This window comes from Xiphophorus couchianus, chromosome 3 (assembly GCF_001444195.1).
Source record: "Xiphophorus couchianus chromosome 3, X_couchianus-1.0, whole genome shotgun sequence".
In the NCBI taxonomy this organism is placed as follows: Eukaryota; Metazoa; Chordata; class Actinopteri; order Cyprinodontiformes; family Poeciliidae; genus Xiphophorus; species Xiphophorus couchianus.
Genome location: NC_040230.1, coordinates 16,887,895 through 16,909,685, shown reverse-complemented (window position 1 = coordinate 16,909,685; position 21,791 = coordinate 16,887,895). Strand labels below are relative to the sequence as shown.

At 37.4% G+C, this 21,791-nt stretch overlaps 2 protein-coding genes across 4 annotated transcripts in view; one reads left to right on the top strand and one right to left on the bottom strand.

Annotated features, from left to right (window-relative positions):
• Positions 1-7,957, bottom strand: part of mindy3 (MINDY lysine 48 deubiquitinase 3) — a 35,372-nt gene extending 27,415 nt beyond the window's left edge. For 2 of the 3 annotated variants that reach the window (XM_028012859.1, XM_028012861.1), the window contains exons 1-10: positions 7,804-7,957; positions 6,156-6,465; positions 5,782-5,861; positions 5,581-5,641; positions 5,286-5,492; positions 5,093-5,144; positions 4,199-4,313; positions 3,901-3,974; positions 3,018-3,097; positions 2,749-2,819 (exon numbers count right to left, since the gene is read on the bottom strand). In XM_028012859.1, coding sequence (XP_027868660.1) covers positions 2,749-2,819; positions 3,018-3,097; positions 3,901-3,974; positions 4,199-4,313; positions 5,093-5,144; positions 5,286-5,492; positions 5,581-5,641; positions 5,782-5,861; positions 6,156-6,384 — 969 coding nt within the window. In that variant the 5' untranslated portion in view covers positions 6,385-6,465; positions 7,804-7,957. The remainder of the gene's footprint in view (positions 1-2,748; positions 2,820-3,017; positions 3,098-3,900; positions 3,975-4,198; positions 4,314-5,092; positions 5,145-5,285; positions 5,493-5,580; positions 5,642-5,781; positions 5,862-6,155; positions 6,466-7,803) is intronic. The other variant, XM_028012860.1, reaches the window with a different exon arrangement.
• A 712-nt stretch (positions 7,958-8,669) lies between these two features.
• LOC114142192 (probable assembly chaperone of rpl4) overlaps positions 8,670-21,791 on the top strand; it is a 33,785-nt gene continuing 20,663 nt past the window's right edge. The window contains exons 1-8 of the mRNA XM_028013334.1: positions 8,670-8,883; positions 8,996-9,105; positions 9,185-9,331; positions 9,454-9,603; positions 12,193-12,296; positions 12,404-12,527; positions 14,371-14,463; positions 16,867-16,935. Of these exons, the coding sequence (XP_027869135.1) occupies positions 8,817-8,883; positions 8,996-9,105; positions 9,185-9,331; positions 9,454-9,603; positions 12,193-12,296; positions 12,404-12,527; positions 14,371-14,463; positions 16,867-16,935 (864 nt within the window). The 5' untranslated portion in view covers positions 8,670-8,816. The remainder of the gene's footprint in view (positions 8,884-8,995; positions 9,106-9,184; positions 9,332-9,453; positions 9,604-12,192; positions 12,297-12,403; positions 12,528-14,370; positions 14,464-16,866; positions 16,936-21,791) is intronic.

Sequence of the window (21,791 nt, the reverse complement as noted above, 5' to 3'; positions counted from 1 at the left end):
CAGCATCAATTCATCTTGGGAATGACATATACAAGTCCTGCACAGTGGTCAGAGGGATTTTAAGCCATTCTTCTTGCAGGATAGTGGCCAGGTCACGACGTGATGCTGGTGGAGGAAAATGTTTCCTGACTCGCTCCTCCAAAACACCCCAAAGTGGCTCAATAATATTTAGATCTGGTGACTGTGCAGGCCATGGGAGATGTTCAACTTCACTTTCATGTTCATCAAACCAACCTTTCACCAGTCTTGCTGTGTGTATTGGTGCATTGTCAGCCTGATACACGGCACCGCCTTCAGGATACAATGTTTGAACCTTTGGATGCACATGGTCCTCCAGAATGGTTCGGTAGTCCTTGGCAGTGAAGCGCCCATCTAGCACAAGTATGGGGCCAAGGGAATGCCATGATATGGCAGCCCAAACTATCACTGATCCACCCCCATGCTTCACTCTGGGCATACAACAGTCTGGGTGGTACGCTTCTTTGGGGTTTCTCCACACCGTAACTCTCCCGGATGTGGGGAAAACAGTAAAGGTGGACTCATCAGAGAACAATACATGTTTCACATTGTCCACAGCCCAAGATTTGCGCTCCTTGCACCATTGAAACCGACGTTTGGCATTGGCACGAGTGACCAAAGGTTTGGCTATAGCAGCCCAGCCGTGTATATTGACCCTGTGGAGCTCCCGACGGACAGTTTTGGTGGAAACAGGAGAGTTGAGGTGCACATTTAATTCTGCCGTGATTTGGGCAGCCGTGGTTTTATGTTTTTTGGATACAATCCGGGTTAGTACCCGAACATCCCTTTCAGACAGCTTCTTCTTGCGTCCACAGTTAATCCTGTCGGATGTGGTTTGTCCTTCTTGGTGGTATGCTGACATTACCCTGGATACCATGGCTCTTGATACATCACAAAGACTTGCTGTCTTGGTCACAGATGCGCCAGCAAGACATGCACCAACAATTTGTCCTCTTTTGAACTCTGGTATGTCACCCATAATGTTGTGTGCATTGCAATATTTTGAGCAAAACTGGGCTCTTACCCTGCTAATTGGACCTTCACACTCTGCTCTTATTGGTTCAATGTGCAATTAATGAAGATTGGCCACCAGGCTGGTCCAATTTAGCCATGAAACCTCCCACACTAAAATGAGAGGTGTTTCAGTTTTATTGTCCAATGAAACTGAAACACTTTTATAGGTGTATAAATGCCCTAAGTATTTCTTACATTTTGAACACGATTCCCTCCCACACTAAAAGTACTTTATTAGAATGTTGTGCAACAAACCAACACGAAGAGAAAAGAATAGGAAAAATAACTTTTTACAAATGAAACTCTGAGCAATGTGGAATGAATATGTATTCATTCCCTCCGAGTCAAAACTCCAGTTCCAGTTTGAGTTGTAATTCTTTGAAAGCAAGTCTCTACATTTTTACCTGCAAGTCAGTTTGGATGGAGATGGTTTCAACAATTTTCAAGTCTTTGCTTGGGTGACTGAAGCTCCAAGGCAAACACATTCAAGCTATTATGCAAAATCGACTTTTTTGAGCTTTATATCATGTTAAGATGTTATTTTCTTATCAAAGACATAGCCAGACTGTTGCTTTAATTCCTTCATGCATGTTAGAGAAATCCTTGAATGCCCCATGGCAGTAATTCAGGGGTGCCTTAAAGCCTGTTACTGCAATGCAACACTCATTTACCCAAAGCTTTGCCTCAGAGCTTCAGTCACCTAAGCAAATCACCCATCCCCGACTCCTCCTCCACACAGCTCTACCAGACTAGCGGCAGCAGCAATCAGCAAAAACCTGGTGGAACGGCGCATCTGCTGAACTTTTTATACAAATCGTGACACTTCTAAAGACAGTTGCAAATGGCATCAATGGATAGTATGGAGAAGCATTGTTGTGATGATATGCTGAAGGCCAAGTGTTGGAGAGCATAGGAGGTTCTTAAAAAGGCTCAGGTCAATTTCAAGGAGTCAGATACAGCTATAGGGTGTAAAGTCAAATTTCTTAAGTTGTTTTCAATATATACAACATTTTCATAACAACTAATGGTAATACAGTTGCTTGATTCCGGTGTATCTCCCACCCTCTTAATTGTATTTAAGCTTTACACTTTTAACGTAAAAATTTGCTTTGATCACCATCTCTAGCTCTGGCTGAAAGTTTTGTTTTCTCTCCAGCTGGAAGGTGAACCTCTGCCACATTCACAAGTCTTTTGCAGCCTCCAACAAGTTTTCTTCCAGCATAACTGTATTTAGCTTCATCTATCTTCTCATTTCTCTGACTATGTTCCCGCATAAGGGAAGCTTCCCCAAAGTGTGATGCTGCCACCATGTTTCAAGACGGGGTTTGTGCATTAAGAGTGTTGTAAATGTAGTGTTTTAATACAAATAGCAATTAGGTTGTTGGTACTGTTCTATGTTTCACATAAAAGCAGAAAATTAAAGTGAGAAAGTGTGTTGTGTCCTTTTGATTTGTTTGAACAGTCTACTTCTAAATCTTTTAAAAAGTGTTGTAGTTTGTTACTTTTACTGGAAATTTACCAGATCTCAGAGTTAAAAGGAACATGAATCAAATATTTATTTACTCGTAAGTTTTTGTGCTCAGCTCAATTGTGTTCATCTTGAATTCTCGATCAAAGTAAACTGTAGTTTAAAAAAACAAACAAGTTTTCAGCACACTTAGCAAGAGCTTGACAGTTTGCTTATTCTTCTCATTTATCTTCTGCATGTGTTTGTACCTTGCAGTAGCGCAGTGACTCCATAAGCGTGAGGAAGCCAACAGATGCTTGTTTATGAATTCCATGCAACTCTACAAAAAAATAAACAGAATTAAAAAGAGAGGTGAACATTGATATTATTGATGGAAGATTGAGTCATTTACTGTTAATATGTGAAGATATGAAATTAAACCAATAACTAATCTCAGAGAAATATGGTTAAAACTAGGATTACTACTTGCTCTATGTGTTAATGAGATTTATTTTTCAACATCAGGGCCAGCTCTTACTCATGCCGGAGCATTCCCTGTCTCCATCCCATACATTAGAGACGGCATGGCCGGTTATAAGGAGGTTCACCAGGCTCTGACTGAACGAGAAAAGGACAAGAAAACCAATGTTTATGTAAGAAACAAAATCTGCTGTGCACATATGTGCTTTGTGAAGAAAATAGGGAGAGCTCTGCATACAATATTAAAGTCAATATGTTCTTAAGAGCCACTAACATTTCTTAGAGAAACTTTGAACTTCACAATGCTGATCATGTATATGATGTGTTCAGCTCTCTCTCGCATCCATAAACTCAAACTTAAACTGATTTTGTGCAGCCGAGAGTGGCAGAACTTTCCATAGAGACAATGGTCAACTTTAAGCCCAAATTAAACTTAATTTGGGCTTGATCATGAAAAGAGAGACATTATTCCCACGTGTTCTGCATCCCTTTTATCTTGTCAATATGTGGGAGCTTGCTGCAAGCAGGGAGAGACACCAGCAGCAGGTTTAGAGGTGCAGTAGGCAAGGATAATGTATTTGTATAAAATCAGTCATATATATGGTTTACACATACAAAATGTGCTGTACAAGAAATTAATGGAAAAGTGTTAAAATAACAAAATCCTTTATGTTTTGCTGACAAAAGATCCCAATGTATCAAACGGGGATAAACAAAGGATGAAAAATGCAGCTTAAGGCATTCCATCACTTCTAATTTTGGGCTCTCACCATCATAAAGAGAAGTATAGACAAAAGAACAGCAAAGTCTTTAATTAGCAATAGAATTTTAATAAAAACAAAAATCTACTTTGTTTTAATAATGTAAACTAAAACAGCTTAGAATGATAATCATTTTAAGTCAGCTTAATGCTGAAGAAACAAGAAGATGGATTTGTATACCTTCCGTGACCATGTATAGGGTCTATGAGGGGCTCTGTTGGGTCCTGGATTTCATTTCTAATATTCTCTATGCCCTGCAAAAAAGAGCAAAAGATAACATTTGTTGAACATTTAGAAATCTTTGCAACCTCCACATAAAGTTTGAACATTACATATTTTTGAGTAAGTATCCAAACGCGAATATTCGATTTGTACCTAATTAACTTTATTTTTTTAAATCCCCTTAATCTCAGAAATCATATTACCGCCATCAGTATTTGAAATTACCATTTCTCCCCTGCTACATTTTTCCCCTTACCTTAGTGAGGATGACAGAGTAAAGGAAAAGCAAAACCCCACAGCACCCCCTCCAGGACTGGTATAGAGACAGCACCTCCTCTCTGAGATCAGACACTGACAGGACAGTTCGCTTGCTGCAGGATAAAGCAGCAAGTAAGAATAGTATATAGTAAAAAATAAAATCAAAAAATAAACTATATATATATATATATATATACGAATTATAAGAAAATAAAATGAAACAACAGAAAGTAAATTCCAAGGGTGTCAGGTTGTAAACTGTCACAGGACATGGATTGTGTTTGCCAGTCCTTAATGTGTAAAGATAAAAAAAAATATGATGCAAGACAAAACAGGACAAAGAAAAATTAGACCGCTAGGGATTAGCGAGCCATCCTTCTCATCCTATTGCTCATTAAAAAAATACCAGTGAAGCTGTCTTATTTAGCATGCACCTCTTTGCTTTGAGCAAGCTTTGCGTTTTGCTGACTGTAGTCTAAGCTGTCAGGGACTATGTGATCAAATTTCAATGTTTCTCACAGCAAGCTCAACCGTGCACATACTTAATTTGCTGGTGTGTCTTTAACAGACACCTTGTGTGTAAGCATTCTTTCAACAAGGCAATCAATGAAAGCAGAGAGTTGGCAAATTGTAAGGAGAGTGAAATTGAAAGTTCAATTTAAAAGCCAAGACAGATAAATTGAGACCTCCTTTTTATGCTCCTCATGCTTCTGAGAAAAATGCAACAGACTATAAAAATCCTGCACTTTAGCAACTGTCAAATCTCATTGTTTGTTTTAAATCCCTCCCTCCACAGTAGTCATCATTTTACCAGACCATATTGGGAAAGGTATTTATGATGAGAGGAAATATTAGTATGGTATTTGATAAAAATGTAATAATCTTCACTTACTGAAGTACGCTGTGAAACTGCTCAAAGCCAAGGTCCTCAGCAGCCAAAGCAGCTAAACACAAGAAAACACAATCACAGAACCATCGAGACAAAACATCAGACTGTCAGAGTTAGTCTGTCAAACTTCAGTAAAATGTATTTAGTTGGGCAGGAAAAGATGCAGTCAGTGAGTGGGCGATGATACAAGACTAACTTGGCTGCTGTTCCTGTGGCGACTGACTGCTCTCTGGTCTTGGCATGTCCTGTGTTTGAGACTGTGTCTGGGTCTTAGAAAGCGTGCTAGTATATGGGCTCTGTCCCTTGGCCCATGTCACAAAACAGAATCCTGTGGAGGGGCTGGCACATGCAGACTCAAGGATTTCACTCAGTGTTGAACACAAGGCCATCTTCTGCTCCTCTTCTAACAGAGACAAACATGAAAATATCAATTGTTTTGGTTAGACATAAGGAAAACAGTAAAACCAATAATATTTTTTTATGGAAGTTACCTGACATTTGTCTCCATGTGGAATGTTCTCTGTTAAAAAGAATGTTCTTTAAAAGGAAAGCCTGCAAAGAAACAAACTCAGTTCACAGCAATTGGAATTTTAGTTACATGTCATGTTAGCCACTTATTTAACATTCAATGATCTAATCTTGTTGCCACTGAATGTACTAATATTCAGGCTGTTGTGCAGTGAGAAACTTACCTGAACAGGTGCAATCACAGCACATGGTCCTCCTTCAAACTGTTTCAGAGCCGTTTGCTCATGCTCACTAAAAACAAACCCTGTAAAAAAGGGAAGTCTTCATTCAACAGTGAGCCAGTAATTCATTTTGTATACGTATTTAGGCACACAATAAACAAAATTTCAGCTGGATCTTTAGTAAAACAAAGACTAACAACAGACATATACATAAAAAATAAAAGAGTAAGATTTAAAATGTTCAAAATAGTTTGATAAACTCTAGCCTGTCTAGCCTGGCAGAAAGATATATTCTTCCAATAAAATATCAAATGTTTGCCAATTTCTAAACAACTGAAAACATGGACTCACTGTGGTTATCACAACAAAAGCCCTACCTTGAGACCATCTTCGGAAGATCGAAGTGGAAACTCCTCCCCCTGATGGTTTTCCCCAAACCAAATCAACCATCTCCTTATTTAACTCTGACATGATTGGCTTCAAATCCTTAGTAACGCCCTCTTCGGTCCGACTGTCATGCAGGGACAAGAGAGGTTGTCTGTTCTTAATGAAGTCTCTTCCAAATCGCAACACTCCACTTCCCAGGGCAGTGTGTACCTGTGGCATTAGCCACAACTTCTCTCTGTGGTCCAACTTCGTCTGAGCTCAGGGGCTGGCAGCAAAATGGAGCATAGGTATAACATCAATCTGCCAGGCAACAGCACACAAACACAAATCCAGATTTGCTTTTGGTTAAGGTGACTTCAAGAACAGACAAAACAACTGTTATATTTAGTAACAGAGGAGCTTGGATTTTGTATAGTTGGACAGATATTCACAGATTTGTACTTTACTGATATTCTCAAACAAAGTGCTGTAAAGTACTGCTTCCCTCTAGTCAAATTGAGTTATATAATGACCTAACTGATCACTGTATTAAACATTTACCAAATAGATATTTCCAAGCTGGTAGTAATTGCAATTTCTTCTTAATGTTTGATCAGCAGATTCTGGTTTTGGTAAATTATGATTTATTTTTCTAATAGCCATCATAGTCATCTGTGTACATTTTATTTTAATTCAGTGATTTAAGTTAACAAAATTGACCATATGAAGGAAAAAAAGCTTTCTGAAAAAAAATGTCTGTTTGTTGTTGTTTTTGTTTAAGCCAGAAAAGTCATCTTCTGTCTTGATGACTTTTCTGCATGTCTGCAAAAAAGTAGCTTTAAATGTTTTCCCCAAAATAATCTTCCACCATCCATGGGAAAACAAAATGTTCCACAAAACGTGGCGCATTTTCTTGCCACTTTCTGATGAGATCAAGTTGTTTTCTTCAGTTTTCAAGTTACAGTTAATTATTAGAACATTTTATTTTATTTTATTTTAAATAAAATATAAAAAAGCATTACATAAACTTTTTTGTAAAATAATATTCTCTGTCACAGCTTTTAAAAGCTTTTGAAAATTTATTCTACAGCTTCTTACGTTGTTGTTGAAAAAAAAAAGCAAAAACTTTTGAGCTATTGTCGAAACTGACATGAGCAGTGATGAATTATGAAGAACAATTCAGAAAGATTTTTGGGCGTTTACTAATTGTACAACACAATTTAGCTTGGGAAGTGTTCTTGAATTACATTTCTAATGAAACATAAAAATTGCACGCTATATTATATACGCAATGACCGTACACATCACGTTTTAAGTATTTACAGAACCTGGCGCTAATAGTTATTTGAACACTTGCTCGCTCTGCAGCCAAGCTAAAAGGCTAGCGGCTTCGTTGACGTCAGGTGGTTACAACGGATGATAAACAACGAAATATTTAACAACGAGCGAACAGCTCACTCTTTATTACAGTATGGCGAAGCAAAAGTTAAAATATTAGGTAACTTGACGTGGCACCATCAAGCATTAGCATTAACACCTTTCAGCTAACCTTACATTGCCTTATCATTCAATTTCTTGTCACTCCAGGGCGGCGGCAGATATAACGGTCGTGAGAGACTGCAGTTTGTCATTATTTCGACGTAAATATTCTACACTTACCTCAAAATAGACTCGAGTATTAGGGGGTCTGTGTAGACTGTATTTTGTTGAGCAATTTCACCGCCAGCCTCATTTCTGTCATTCGTTTATTTACAACAAATTGTAAAATGAAGAAAAAATACTGCGTCCATTTGACGTACTATACTATTGGTTGAAATCGAGAACGTTCCAGATGCGTCACGAGGCGTTTTCTCGACGCATTGCCTGATTGGCTCGTCACCTTGTCGATCACGTTTAGCACATCCTCGGAAATGGATCGGTAAATTTAAAACACAGTTTATGACTTAATTTTTTTTTATTATAGCTTTCAGAATATTTCTGCAAAAACGAACATAACACTAGATGTAAAATATTTTACGTTTCCACTTGCTAAGTTTTAAAAATGTATTCAGTATGATTGGTATTTTGTTCATTATCTGTCTCCGTAGTTGTGACTGTGGATGCATTTCTTAACAATCAGCCGGTGAATGACCTGGGTGGAAATGATCGCAATGATACGAGTATTTCCCTTTTAAATATAGGGGAAATTATGTATATTTATTTTAGCTGAAGGAGGTTAGAGGCAATCTGTCAAACAGATCCTGGATTATTATATCAACAGCCGTTAACAAAAAGCAAAAATTACATACAATTTACCAGAGCTCACCTCCTGACGCATGTACAGCGTCAGGAGGGTGGGAATCAAAATCTGCAGATCAAATAACTTTATTTAGAAATATGCTTAAATGTCAATGACAGTGAAAGAGGCGTCGGTCGAGCATGCCGGTTGAGAAATGGACATGTCACGACAGATGCACTGTTTGAGATGGATTGTGTACAAACCACTCCTACACGGCGTCCTTATTGCCTCGTCAAGTCGCAAATGGGGCGCACCCAGCTTCAGCACTTACCGCATGCGTGTTGCATGCCGCCTGCTGTTCAGAGTTCTTTAGCACGCGTGGAGTATATTTGGGAAAAGCTTTTTATTAAGGGGCAAAATTTATTGTACAGAGTAACGAGCGTTATTTATCAGTATGGGAGGTCAGGCTAAGAACAAGAAGAAAAATAAACCCAAGAGGAAGGACCACCGTCAAAACAGGGGTCAGCTGTGCAGTGTTATTGTTATTATTATTATTTTTTTGTTATATCCAATGTAAAATGTGTTCGTGCCGTTTATCAACTTTTCATTCGCGCCTGTGTTTCATCTCCACAGATGGAGGGTTTGTTGATTTGTCACCTCAAGAAAGGATGAAAGTAAGAATGCATGAGAAAGCCAAGAAGAAGACAGCTGAAAAGTACTCTGTACAGCAACTACTAGAGAAGGTGCTTTTAAAAATTAAACCTATCACCGTAGAAAGTGGCTAGGCTTTATTCTGTACATTTATTTATCTTGTGTGTTCAGACTCAGGAGTACATGGACAGTTTTGACTTTGACATGGCTGGCCTTTTCTGTCAGAGAGCTTTGGATGTGGACTCCAACAACCTACAAGCTCTTGACATGCTGGGACACATTTGCTCTGAATTAGGAGACATGCAGAAAGCTAAATCAATATCCTTTTGTGACTTTATTTTCTTTATACATTATCTACTGATTAGTCACTAAAGCATTGTGTATTTTGTTCATTCTGTCCTGATATGGGAATTGTTTGGGCTTCCTTTACCAGCTCCTAAGTGTTTCTCCGTGCAATAGACCTAAGCCCGGATGTTGGTCATAGCAAATACATGTATCTGGGACAAATTCACTCCGGCCAGGAGGCTGTGGACTATTACACAAGAGGAATACAAGTTCTTCTATCAGTTCTAGAGAAGCAGGAAACAGAGGTTAGTGAGAACAACTTCATACCCTTTGAACCTATCCACATTTGGTCACTAGACAACTACAAGCTTTAATATATTTAAATATATTTATATATTAATTACAATTATATTTATAGATACTGTAGTTTATGTGGTAGACCAATCCAAAATAGTGTATTATTACCAAGATAAAAGAAAATAATAAATGCTTTTCACAATATTTTAGAAATAAAAAACAAACTTGTGGCATGCTTTTGTTGTCAACCCTTCTGAGTGATGACTTTGCAGAAAAATCTTTTCCTGCAGGAACAGCGGTCACTCTTCTGTGTGTATGTCTACCAGCTTTGCACAGCTGAAGACTAAAATTTTTGCAAATTCATCCTCATAAGAAAGCTCATACTAATAACTAAACAATGTTCATGTCTTGCCAGTTTCTCAATTACATTTAGGTCTGGCTCTCGACTCAACCTTTCTAGCAGATGGATATTCCTTGATCTAAAACAAGTGGGGTCTGACCATGTGTGTGAAGTAAAGAATTCTCACAGAATGCTGCTGCCATCATATTTCATCATAAAGATATTAGTTTTGGGGGTTAGACAGTGCCACAGACAGTGTTGTACATATAAGAAAAATATTCTAAATTGGTCTCATCTCACCAGAACAACAGTTTTTTTTTGTGTCTCAGCTAAGGTAAATTTAGGCTACAAACTTGTGTTAATAAAGCTTAACAATCTCTAGCTGGACATTTTAGTACAGTGAACCATTTGAGTCTTGAACTGCACCGTGGCACTATGGTTTGTTCTGTTGCTTTGTAGCAAGAAGGTCCTGTTTTCAAATCCTAGCCTGGGCTCTTGTCCATGGAGATGCATGTTCCCCCAGTGCATTATAGGGTTCTCTCAGGGTCTGTGGATTTCCTCTGACAGTTCAGGCACATAAATGTTAGGTTAAATTGTCTCTCTAAATTACCCCTCAGTCTGAGTGTGGGTGCATGGTTATTTGTTTTGTGTGTAGCCCTGTGACCAACTGGGGACCTTCCTAGGGTCGTCTAATGACTGCTGGAGATAGGAAGCAACACACCACGACTCTGCATGTACAAGCTTGTGTAAATGATGGATAGATTTTGAACACTATGGTCTCTTTAATTTTATATTAATAATGTCCATTGCTAAGGAGATGATTGTTTAGATTACAGGCTTCAGTAACTCCAGATGCAATAGATACTGAATGCAAATCCTGACCAGGCAGTCGGTGGGGTGCAAATGCACGGCTGTGTTAACCATTTCTGTGTGTGTCCCACGTTTCCCACATGTTGTCTGAAACTGCAAACTGTGGAGCTTTTTTTTCAGTGATGACTTTTTCTTTGCTGCTGTTATGCAATGTCCAGATTTGAAGAGTGCATTACTAAGAGATGTATCATTAAAAAAAAAATCTAATCCCGATGTTAAACGTCTGCACAACCTTATGCCCTTGTTCTCCAATAATCTCAAACAAATTTCTATTGAATAATTATTTCTAAGGAAAATCTCTTCAGTCTCTTCTGGATTTTGGGAATCAGAATAAAGAGGGCTGAATAAAAATCTATGCCCTACCTTTTGACAATTCTGCACTATTTTCACATTATATAACATAAACTCCCAATAAAATACATGGAATTCAGTAGTTATAGTTGATAAAATGTGAATATCTTAAATGTATCTAGATAGGTCCTATAATGAGGCATCTTGTGCGTGTGTATTTTTAAGATGAACAGTTTAAAAATGTCATTCTAGTTGAAATTTAAGACACTTTATGTTTTGTCCACAGGAGGGTGCTGTGGTCTAAAGTACCCCTCCTATAAAGGATAGATTCTATAAACAAGTTACATGATGATGAAGGGTCTTCATGTGATCATCAGCTTTAGGAAGCACAGGCGTTGTTTCCTTCACCTAGAAGTTTTACCTGTTTAGTTAAAAATGTGTGTTATTTCTTATAAAATAAACTAGATTTCTTGTTCGCCATAAAAAGCCTGAACAATGGTGTGGACAAATGTGTTAGATTTTTGATACAATTAACTAAAATATCCTGGAGTCACTTGAAAAATCCTAAACACTGACAGAAAAGTGTCTTTTTCAAATCTTAAAAGCAGATAAAATAAATGCTGAAAAAAGACTATTTGGTATTTTCATGGAAATGTTTTTTTAATGAGACTAAATTGTTCAAAACTAATCTTAGATGTGACTTAGTTCTTAAAATATTTAGTGGGTGTTTATGTCTTTCTTCAGATAATTACTAAAGTACAGATGTCTCCATTAAGACTGATGAATTAACAGAAAAAATCTCTGTGTTGAAATATGTCATTCTGCAGAATGTGTATACGCTGCACTGAACAAGAAGAGGGCATTTGGGGCTTTTTTGTTAGTTATTCATTTATAATTCAGATTTTTTTCTGCTTGACACAGCCATGTTTTCAGCATTAATGGCCTATTCAACTGAAGTTCCTCTGGGACCATAGACAAGTGTTTCCTAACATTATGTAACTATTGATGTAAAAATACTTTCCTATTCATTATGTTTTCATATTAAATACTTCGTATGATAATCTCTAAGTCAGGAAGTCTGCCTTGTGCTGCTCAGGCTGGAGCCGCTGGAACAACGGATGACAATGACGAGGTCCCTTCAAGGAAGGATGTCAGCGTGGCCTACTGCTCCCTGGCTGAGATCTACTTAACAGACCTCTGGTACCGCAGCAGAACAACCTGCACTGCTGACAACCAGAAATACTCTCTCACGTTTTAGTCATTTCCGATAACTCCACATTTGGCTCTTTCTGCTTCTCTGATTGTAGCATGGAGGAGGGAGCTGCAGACAAGTGCCGCGAGTTCATTGATAAAGCTTTACAGTATCACCATGACAACCCGGAGGCTCTCCAGCTTATGGCCAGTTACCTGTTTAGTACAGAGAGAAACCAGGTCAGTCCACGCACTCACACAGGGACTCCAGATGAATTATCGCCACATTAAATCAGGAATCTGCCGAGTTAATTATTCTGAGCAGATTGAATTGTATGCCATTAATCAGCAGATGGACACTTACATTAACACGCACACACAGATGGGTAAAGCCAATTGGAATGTTAATTACTGGGCAGATCATTCAGGTCATGTAGTCATCTGATAAATTGAAAGAGATGAGGAAGCATGTTGGACTCAGTTTCGGAGAAAACTGCTACATCAACCTTACAGTTTTATCCTGGAAGAACATAGAGGATTTGTGTAAACTAAATGGACCCATAATTATATTTATTAAAAATAATATAATAATAAATCCATCACCCAACCTCCTGCAGTGTGAAGTATTTAATAAATATATTATTTATTCATAAATCAATGTTGTAAATTAATTGACTGTGAACATACATTATTGAAACAGTGTCATTTGTGACTGAATATTTCTTTATTCATGAAAATATTGTGTTACATAGCTGAAATAATATCTCTTGAAATTTTACTTTTATCTTTTTCTTTTTTACTAAAAACTTACAATAAAACTCTTGTAGATATGCACTACTCACGTTTTCCTGATTAGTGACAATTTCTGATTTTCTTCGAGGTTTAATGTACCCTAACTGGTTATAATTTTATTTTGAAAAGATAGTTTTGCAACAAAGAGAAACACAAATGTCCTGTAAGTCACTTTATCTATCTTTTGTAAATTAAATAGAAAATTGAGGAATTGTATCGTTCAGAGTATGCAACCTTAAACTTTCTGGGGTTTATTTTCTGCTTTTTGATTCGATCATGGACCAAAAATTATGAATTAGTTATTAATTTAGATACATTCTGTGAAAAAAAGAAAAAAAAATCTGATTATTTTGATATCTTTTTAATATTTAAATGTGTTAACATATGCATTGATCTTATAGATTGAAACTAAAACATATTCTAAATCAGTCAAACTCTTTGTTTTTTGTTATATTGTAAAAAATGATCTGTGATTATTTTACACCTAAGTGATGTAGGTGACAAAATATTATTTTTCTTACTCCTAGAGAAACTGAAAGTTGCAACACATGCCAGAGAATGTGTTGTAGCTTTTAAATGAGTGAAAGCTTATCTTTAGTTACAGTCTTTCGTCACCACCGCTGGCGAAGCACATTCTCATTTCGTTAATGTTTTGAAATCACAAACTCTTGACCACAGCAGGAGGTTGATTAGTTATCACTGTGGGTTATCATGGGTTAAAATTAACAATAAAGGTTAAAGAGGAGCATTTACATTATATCTCCCATCAATGACACGATGGATTCCTGTGAGTTAATGGAGTTTTAACGAAGCATGAAAGTAACATTATAATTATAACTCACTTAGCTTTTTCACTGTGTTGTCCCATTTATCCGTGTCGACAGCAGGAAACAGCCTTGAGCTTCAAATATGATCTAGATTCAACAGGTTTGAGTAAGTTTTCAACAAGATCTCAAATCGTTGATCTTTAAATTGTTGGGAAGTGATCAAGAGTTCAACCAATGCAGTACCAAATGAAGCCTTTAGGGATCAGGCTTGCCCCAGATTTTTTTTAGTTATCCATACATCCTCAGACCAACATTTATTTATTTATTTTTCTTTCAGCTAAGCTGCATTGATTATTATTTACAATAATTAAATTAAATCATAATAATTGGTCATTAATGTCTATGGAGAATCAATTAACCAGTGTGTAATTTGAGAATATTTGCATTTGTTTATGTTCGTAGAAGACATATCTAAAAGATTTTACACAATTTGATCATCACATGGATCTTTCATTTGTTTATAGGAAGGGAAGGAATACCTGTTGAAAAGTGTTGGCATGTGGTTACCTGCGCAGAAGCAAAGTGCAGCTTCCTCCACGACAGAAGAAGAAACACAGGTAAGCTTGTTTTCTGGTTGCTATTTCTCTCACTGCCACAAATTATATTCAGGTTAAGAAATGCACTGCTCAGAATTTTGTGGCCAAGTTCAGATCTCTGGCTTTGATGTTAATCTTAACATTTCAAGTGTTAGGATTTACACAGCCTTTAAAATAATTTTTAAAAAGCATTATCACAGAGGCCACTTTTTAATGTAACTTTAGCATCTTTACTTTTTTTTTATTAGCAGTCAGAACTTTTGGGGCCCTTAGCAGGCAGAAGTGACTCAGGAGTAGAGCAGGTGGCCATGGCCCCAGAGACTCCCCATTCGAATCCTGTTCCTACCTGGGGATAATCAGGGGTTTGCGTAGGGAATGGCATCGGTCTTTAAAAAAATCTGCCAAGTCCGTATGGAGGCAGCTGCTGTACTGAGGCAATCCATTAGAGAGAAGTGCCGAAAGGACAACAGCATCACTTAGCGAACTTAGCCTTACAGAAACTCTAGTTTATTCCCTGGACAATGCAGTTGCTTAGCTTAACTCTTAAGATTTCCAAAAGCTGCCAAACCTTTCAAATCCAATGTCTTTAATAGCATCAGAAGTTTAAAAGCTCACAATAATAAACTAGAGGAATTTTGCTTCACTCTTAACCTCTTCATACCTGTCTTAATAAGCTCCATGTTCCTCTGAACTTTACTATCAGCAGCCACACTAAAGAGTGTTGCTGTTGGCAGCGGTGTAAGGAAATTTAAGTTTTGTATCATTATTGGTGTGTGTATTGCGATGGCTCCAATTATTATTTCTACAAGACAACGTAAATCTTCTGATAGCCTCTTTCACTCTGGGGATTTTTCAAAGTTTTAAAGTTTACATAGGAATTCAATTGAATTAATTAGAATAACAGGAGTAGACCTATAATTTAAACATGCATGTTTGTCCCTTAGCAAGAACTTATATATTGTAGCATAACTTTACTAAGATAATTTTATGCAAGTACAGCTCAGAATATCTATGCTATTCCTCCATCACATGAACATCTCACGCTGCTTCATGCATGAGTATTGGCCTGTGCATTTCTAAAACCTTGGACTTTTGAGGCCCTATATTTCAGCTCAGTGCAGAAGACTATTGAAGTCACAGAAATATGCCCATTAGCCACATGAAGTGATGAAGGTTTGGTGATAAATATGTTGAATGCAAAGTATGCTCAACTTTAATTTTGCATGCATTTCTGCCCATAGCAAAACAATTTTTTGTATCTGACAGAGCACCCCTCCCCTTTGTCTTCTCCACTCCAACAAACTAGCAGCAGCAGCAATTAGCAAACACCTGGTGGAACTGCAAGTCTGCTGAGCTCATCATAGAAATTATTTCTCAGTCTAACGCTCCTAAGAACAGTTTTAGACCCCATAATGGAGGCGAAATGATGACACGCCGAAGGCAGAGTGTCCGAAAGAGTAGAAGCTTCTTAAAGAGCGAGTTTCAAATAGGGGGTTTTCACCGGGTTTTCACCCCCAATGTAAGCTTACTCCCATCTGCTTGTGTCTGAGTGTTTTGGACAATCAAAACCAGGAGGTTAATCCATAAGATGATCACAAACAGCTTTGTCTTTATTTAATTTTTAAAAACAAATCCAGATATCTAAAAATGTTTTCACATAAAGTATTAAAACTGGTAATGGTTTTATCCTGGTTTTTGTTTGTCCTTGCAGCCTTATGGTGGTGTCTTAACTGAGCTCCTGACTCGCTGGTTAAGCTGGAAAACTGGTGGTATTCTGTCACCAGTCACCATCCAATTTAATTGGTGCATCTTTATTCAGGTTTATTTCAAAAAACCTTTTTGGACTAGTCTGGCTGTCACAGTGTGCTTTGCAGCAGACGTTAAGGACACCGGCAAAGATAAATTTTTAAAAAAAAAGTAGGAGATAATGAACGGGCGAACATTAAAAAATAAAAAAGATGACACAAGCCCTTCACAAACGTGTGCTGTTAAGTCACACTGCGTGAAAAAAACTGATATGAAAGGCAGCACCAGGAGTCACTCTAATGGGGAAAAATAATGGCTGCAGTGCTAGATTTTAATATCTCCAAATAAATTATATCAGGGCTCATTTTAAAAAAAAAGAATAATGTGATACAGGAAAGGGTTTTGTGATGATTTGGTAGAACAAACCCCCTGTAACTCCACAGTTATGACTCTTATCTTCACCTGCAGGTTGATCCGAACTCAGCCTGCTGACACTTTGACTGAGATTAACAGCCATGCAGCTGCGGAGCATTTTGCAGCCTGAAATTGGATCATGTTATTATCAGACAAAGGAAGGAAGAACTCTGTTTGATTTTTCTCGTGTAAACACTCCTCCAAAGGTGGTCAAATCGTCCTTTATTACTATTTTCTGTCTTTTTTTTCCCCCACTTCCTCCAGAATGAAATCCCTCCGTACGAGTCTCGCATCACCACAGCCAAACTGCTTATCGAGTCAGAGGAGTATGAGGTAATGTATTTGCTGTGTGTTGTGCTTGCACGCTCTGTTTTGGCCAGTCAGTGCGTGATTCGCGGCAGGAGGCCGGCCTGGCATTTCTTTATGTGTGTATGTGTGCTTTTCTTTCTGCTGAATAGCGCTGGAGGTGGGAAGGCCATGCCTGGTCTTTATGCCCTTCAGAGTTTAGTGTCAATAATTGAAGAGTGGTATTTACAGAGATGGGCTGGGGAGGAGCGGGGTGGGGTACTGCTGAAGGGAGGAGATGGAGGAGAAAAAATGGAGGGGAAAAAAATCACAATGAACCTCTGTTTTGATGAATTGCTGCCATATCTTTGAAACAGCACACTCATCTGCTAAATCACTCATCAATTTCCAGTTTAAATGGCCTCAATTTCAGTGGCTCGCTGCCTTCAGTTCGGTACTGAACCTCCTAACAATCATTAACGCTTGAAGTCATTTTCTATGATTACTGCCACACCAACAGCAGTGTAGCAATTTTCTGTTGTGATCCAATGATTAATTTCTAGTCAATCTTGTTGGGTGGTTTATGGTTATTACTGACAGGAAATGAGCACAGTGTCCCTCTTTTAAAAGTTTTTTTACTCTTCCACCCACACAGCTCAGCTGCAGTTACATATTTGTGTGTGCATGTGTGTGGGAGTGGAAGTGGGAGTGGGAGATGTGCTGTCAGGTGCATCAGTGAAATGACAGCGTTTCAGTCCATAGTTTCTGACATGTCATTTGTCTTCATCCTCCTGTTGGTGTCATCAAGCCTGAAACCTGAACCTCGGCTGTGCTCAGAGCTTTATAATGTCACATAATTTACCATATATACCAACATGGGTATGTATCCCAAGAGAATGTATCGTTCAGTCAAATTAGTCTTTGGCCACCAGAAGTCTGAAATTTTTTGAAGTTAGTTGAGCTTTATGTTCTTTCAGGAGTCAAGTCCCAGACTCGATTTGGATGAATTAGGAGGGAACACGCTTTCGCATTGGTTCATGTTTTGCTGTGTAACATGTAGATGGGCTTTTATTAAAGGGTTCATACACAGTCTGGAAAAGTATAGAGTTTACTTCAAGTATAAAAAATGTTTGTATTTCCATTTACCTTTGTGTATATGTTTTTCTCTGTTTTAATCCCATCCGTGTCCATCCATCTGTCTGTCAGTCCAGTTAGATCTGCTTCCTCCATCCACTCCTTGTTCTAGTTGGTTTATTTAATCCATCTGCATGTTATCCATCCATTTATATTATAGCTTAGGTTTTTCTTCCGTATTTTTCTGTCTGTAATAACTGTTTCCTTCTGGTCTAAAATCTGATTGATTCTCCAATCTGCAGATTTAGTGTTGAAGGCCCAAATCTAAGTTTCTTCTTTAAATACAAATAAGCTGCAACAACCTTTTGGCTTAGGATCAATAGAACTGATGTCGTTTAATCTAAAAATTCAATTTTACTATCACTTTTTTGGCTCATAAATAGACTTTAACTTTCTACATTCACATTTATGTTGTTTCAAAAAAACCCTGCATGTTATGACTTGTGCCACATCGTCTCTGTCTGTGCAATATATTTCCTTGTTAGTAAGTTAGGGGAAAAATGTGTTTCTGTATTGCACGCTAGTGACAGATTCAATCTCCAAAAATGATTTTTTCCCCCTTGTCTGTTGGAGTCAGACAGCACTTCATCAGCTGTGAACTCTTCACTGGATGACAGTTTAAACAAGAAGCTAACACACCACCGACCTTTAGCTCAGTAAAATAACACTTCTGCTCCCATTACCTTTAAGGCTATACACTGTCTCGTCAAGAGGGAGCTAAACAGAAAAAAACAGAAAACAATCCACCAAATAGGTAAAAAATCCCGCTTATAATACAAGTGCTTTGATCCAATTCTATAATTTAATTAAAATGTGCAACTTGTGAAATGCGTACTCTTACTACAGAGCGACATATTTCAAGCCCTTATTAGCTTAATTTCATGATTATTGGTTAGATCTAATGAACACCCTAAATTTAAGTTCTCAGAACATTAGAGTATTACATTTGACCTTGAAAAATTATTCCTATTGCAGAAATGTCAGTCTAATAAAAAGTGTAATCATGTAATTTACAGTATATACACTCAGTACGTGGTCTTGGCTCTTTTTGCATGAAATATGCCATCAATGGGGTGTGGTGTTGAGATGGTCCATCTGGCTTTGCTGAGTTGTTGAGCATAAGTTACTATAATAGCAACCTTCATCTCATCTGCATTTTTGGGTTTTCTGTCTCTCATCATCTGTACTATATCTTATAGACTCTAGGGGGCTTAGGGCAGGCCAGTATCCTGACATAAAGTCCAATGGACCAACATAAGCAGATGACATGGTTCCCAAAATTATCCCTAACTTGAACCTTGACGGTGGACATCAAGCAGCTTGAATTCTGTACCTCTCCACTTTTCTTATGGGCTCTGATACCTTGATCATCAAAAACAAGAACGACTTTGCCTTAAAACAGAATTTTGGTACACTGAGCAACAATTCAGACTTTCTTTCTCCTTGCCTCCAGTAAGAAACTTTCAATTCTGGTGTTCAGGCGTGGCTTAACACAAGGAGGGCGACATACTGTATGCATCACTTGTCCTAGATATGTCTCTATGTGGTGGTTCTTAACGCACTGACTCCAGATGCAGTCCTGGCTTAGCTTGTGCACCTTTTTCTTGTACACATTTTCCTTCCACTCAACTTACCATTAGTATGCTTGGATGCAGCTCTTTGTAAACAACCAGACCCTTTGAGATATTCCTGATGCCTATATCCAGCAGCCACTAAGGATGTGAGCATAAGTTACTCACATCCTTAGTGGCTGTGAGTAACTAAGGATGGGTACAGCCTGGACAGGTCACTAGGCAACCAACTTTTCAACATTTTAGTTTATTGAGATGCTCTTTGACATGATTGATATGAGTTGTACCATATTCCTGAAAAGCAACGTTAAGATACACATCCTGTGTTTCTGGTATATATATATATAAAAAACAAATTTTCTGCTTAGCTCAAAATGTTCTCGTCTATCAAGCAGACATATAAACTAAGCTAATTTTACTGAGAGAGGAGCATGATTGAATGCCAGGATTCAACTGGCTGAAACATCCATAGAGTCATTTAGGGAGGATAAAACATAATTTTCAGTCATTGATTGGCCACCCAAGATCTCTTGCTTCAACCCCATTAAGAAGATTTAAGATCTACTGAAGACTCCTCACAGCACACTGACTATATCCTCATAAATACCAGAGCCAGACAAAAAGTTAATTCAGCTATAGACATAAAAATTGGTGTGTTAAATAAAACTAATGTTAAATGCAATGCTGTCAAAAGTAAAGATTTTTTCCTCCTTTTTTGCCCAGGAAGTGTAAAACAGTTAGAATTTTTAAGGTGGTTTAAAAATATATTTTAAGATGGAGCTTTTACTTATTTTTGTTGACAACACATTAAAAATCTCTAAAACTCATAAATAGCTTGTAAACAAGGGATTTGAATGACGGCTGGACCTGGAAATTAGCTGTTCCAAAAACGTGGCATGGAAAAAGAACAAGAAAAAAGTTCTCCCACATGAGTGGATTTCACATTCTATGATCGTTCCTACTTAATTTGGGAAAGAAAATTAGCCAAAAATACTTCTTCAAATCCGTTCCCCCCTTTTGATTCATTTCACAACATGAATGCATGCCAGAAATGTCATATTTCACAGTGCTAATGGAATATGAGCTCAAAGATAATTACAGAGCCCTCTACATTTATTAGTGCCCCTGCTAAAGATGTGTTAAAAGCCGTAAAATAAATTTTATTGCAGTAACATGTCATTTCACATTGATAATTTTAGACAAATTAAACATTTAATTTAAGCATATTATCAAAAGAAACAAACATGCCAAGAAATATATGTTTTAAACAAAATAACAGTTGCCACTACAAACTCCTGTAGAATAATTCAAACTAAAGCATTTTTGTTGTTTGTCCATAGTCTTTTTTTCTTGGAATTTAAAAATGAAATGACAAAGCCTGTTTCTTACAGGCACTCTTTAAAATTGTAAAGACAATAAAACATATCATTCAAATAAGACAAAGGATGTGGTGATCTTCATAAATCAAGAAGTGGTAACTAGAAAATAGTTTTTTTTCTAAGTTAGCCTATATGTAGAGTTAGAGCACTGATTAGAGTGTTTAAAGTGAGAAAAACTGTGAAAAACCCAGGCTGGACACAGATGTTTGGGGAATGTTAAGGAAGTTGCATCAGTCGTGCTATTGCAAAGAACATCAATTTTAAGGCATGTTTCACATCTTTGCCAGGTGTGAAAAAGACTGTGGATAGCGTAATAGTCCATCTTTATAGAGTAAATAAAGTGGCTGTTTTCATAATTGTTTTAAATCATATCTTTTTAAATGTCTGAATTTTAGGTTCAGACATTTGCTTTTGGTCTGCAAGTGTGGATTTGTTTTTTCATTTACAGCATTTTAATCACTGTATTTATTCAAAGTAATAAAACTGCGTGAAATTTTCATGGATAAATCTGTGGGGATATAGTTTTACTGTATGTTTATGACTTCAAAATCTATTATTTCATAAACATACAGTGAATTAGTTTTGAAGGAAAAAACCTGTGGAAAAAGTCAAGACATCCGACTGAAAAAGTGTGTAACTTTCACCCCAAAGACACTATCACATCCAGTACAGAATAAAGCCTACATAACAAACAGGTCAAATTCATAAACAGTTTTATATATTTTGATATAAATACAAGTTAAAGACAAATACAGTTCTATTGCAACACAGTACGGTATCATACATTGTTAAGGACCAACTGACCTGCATTTAAGCTCAT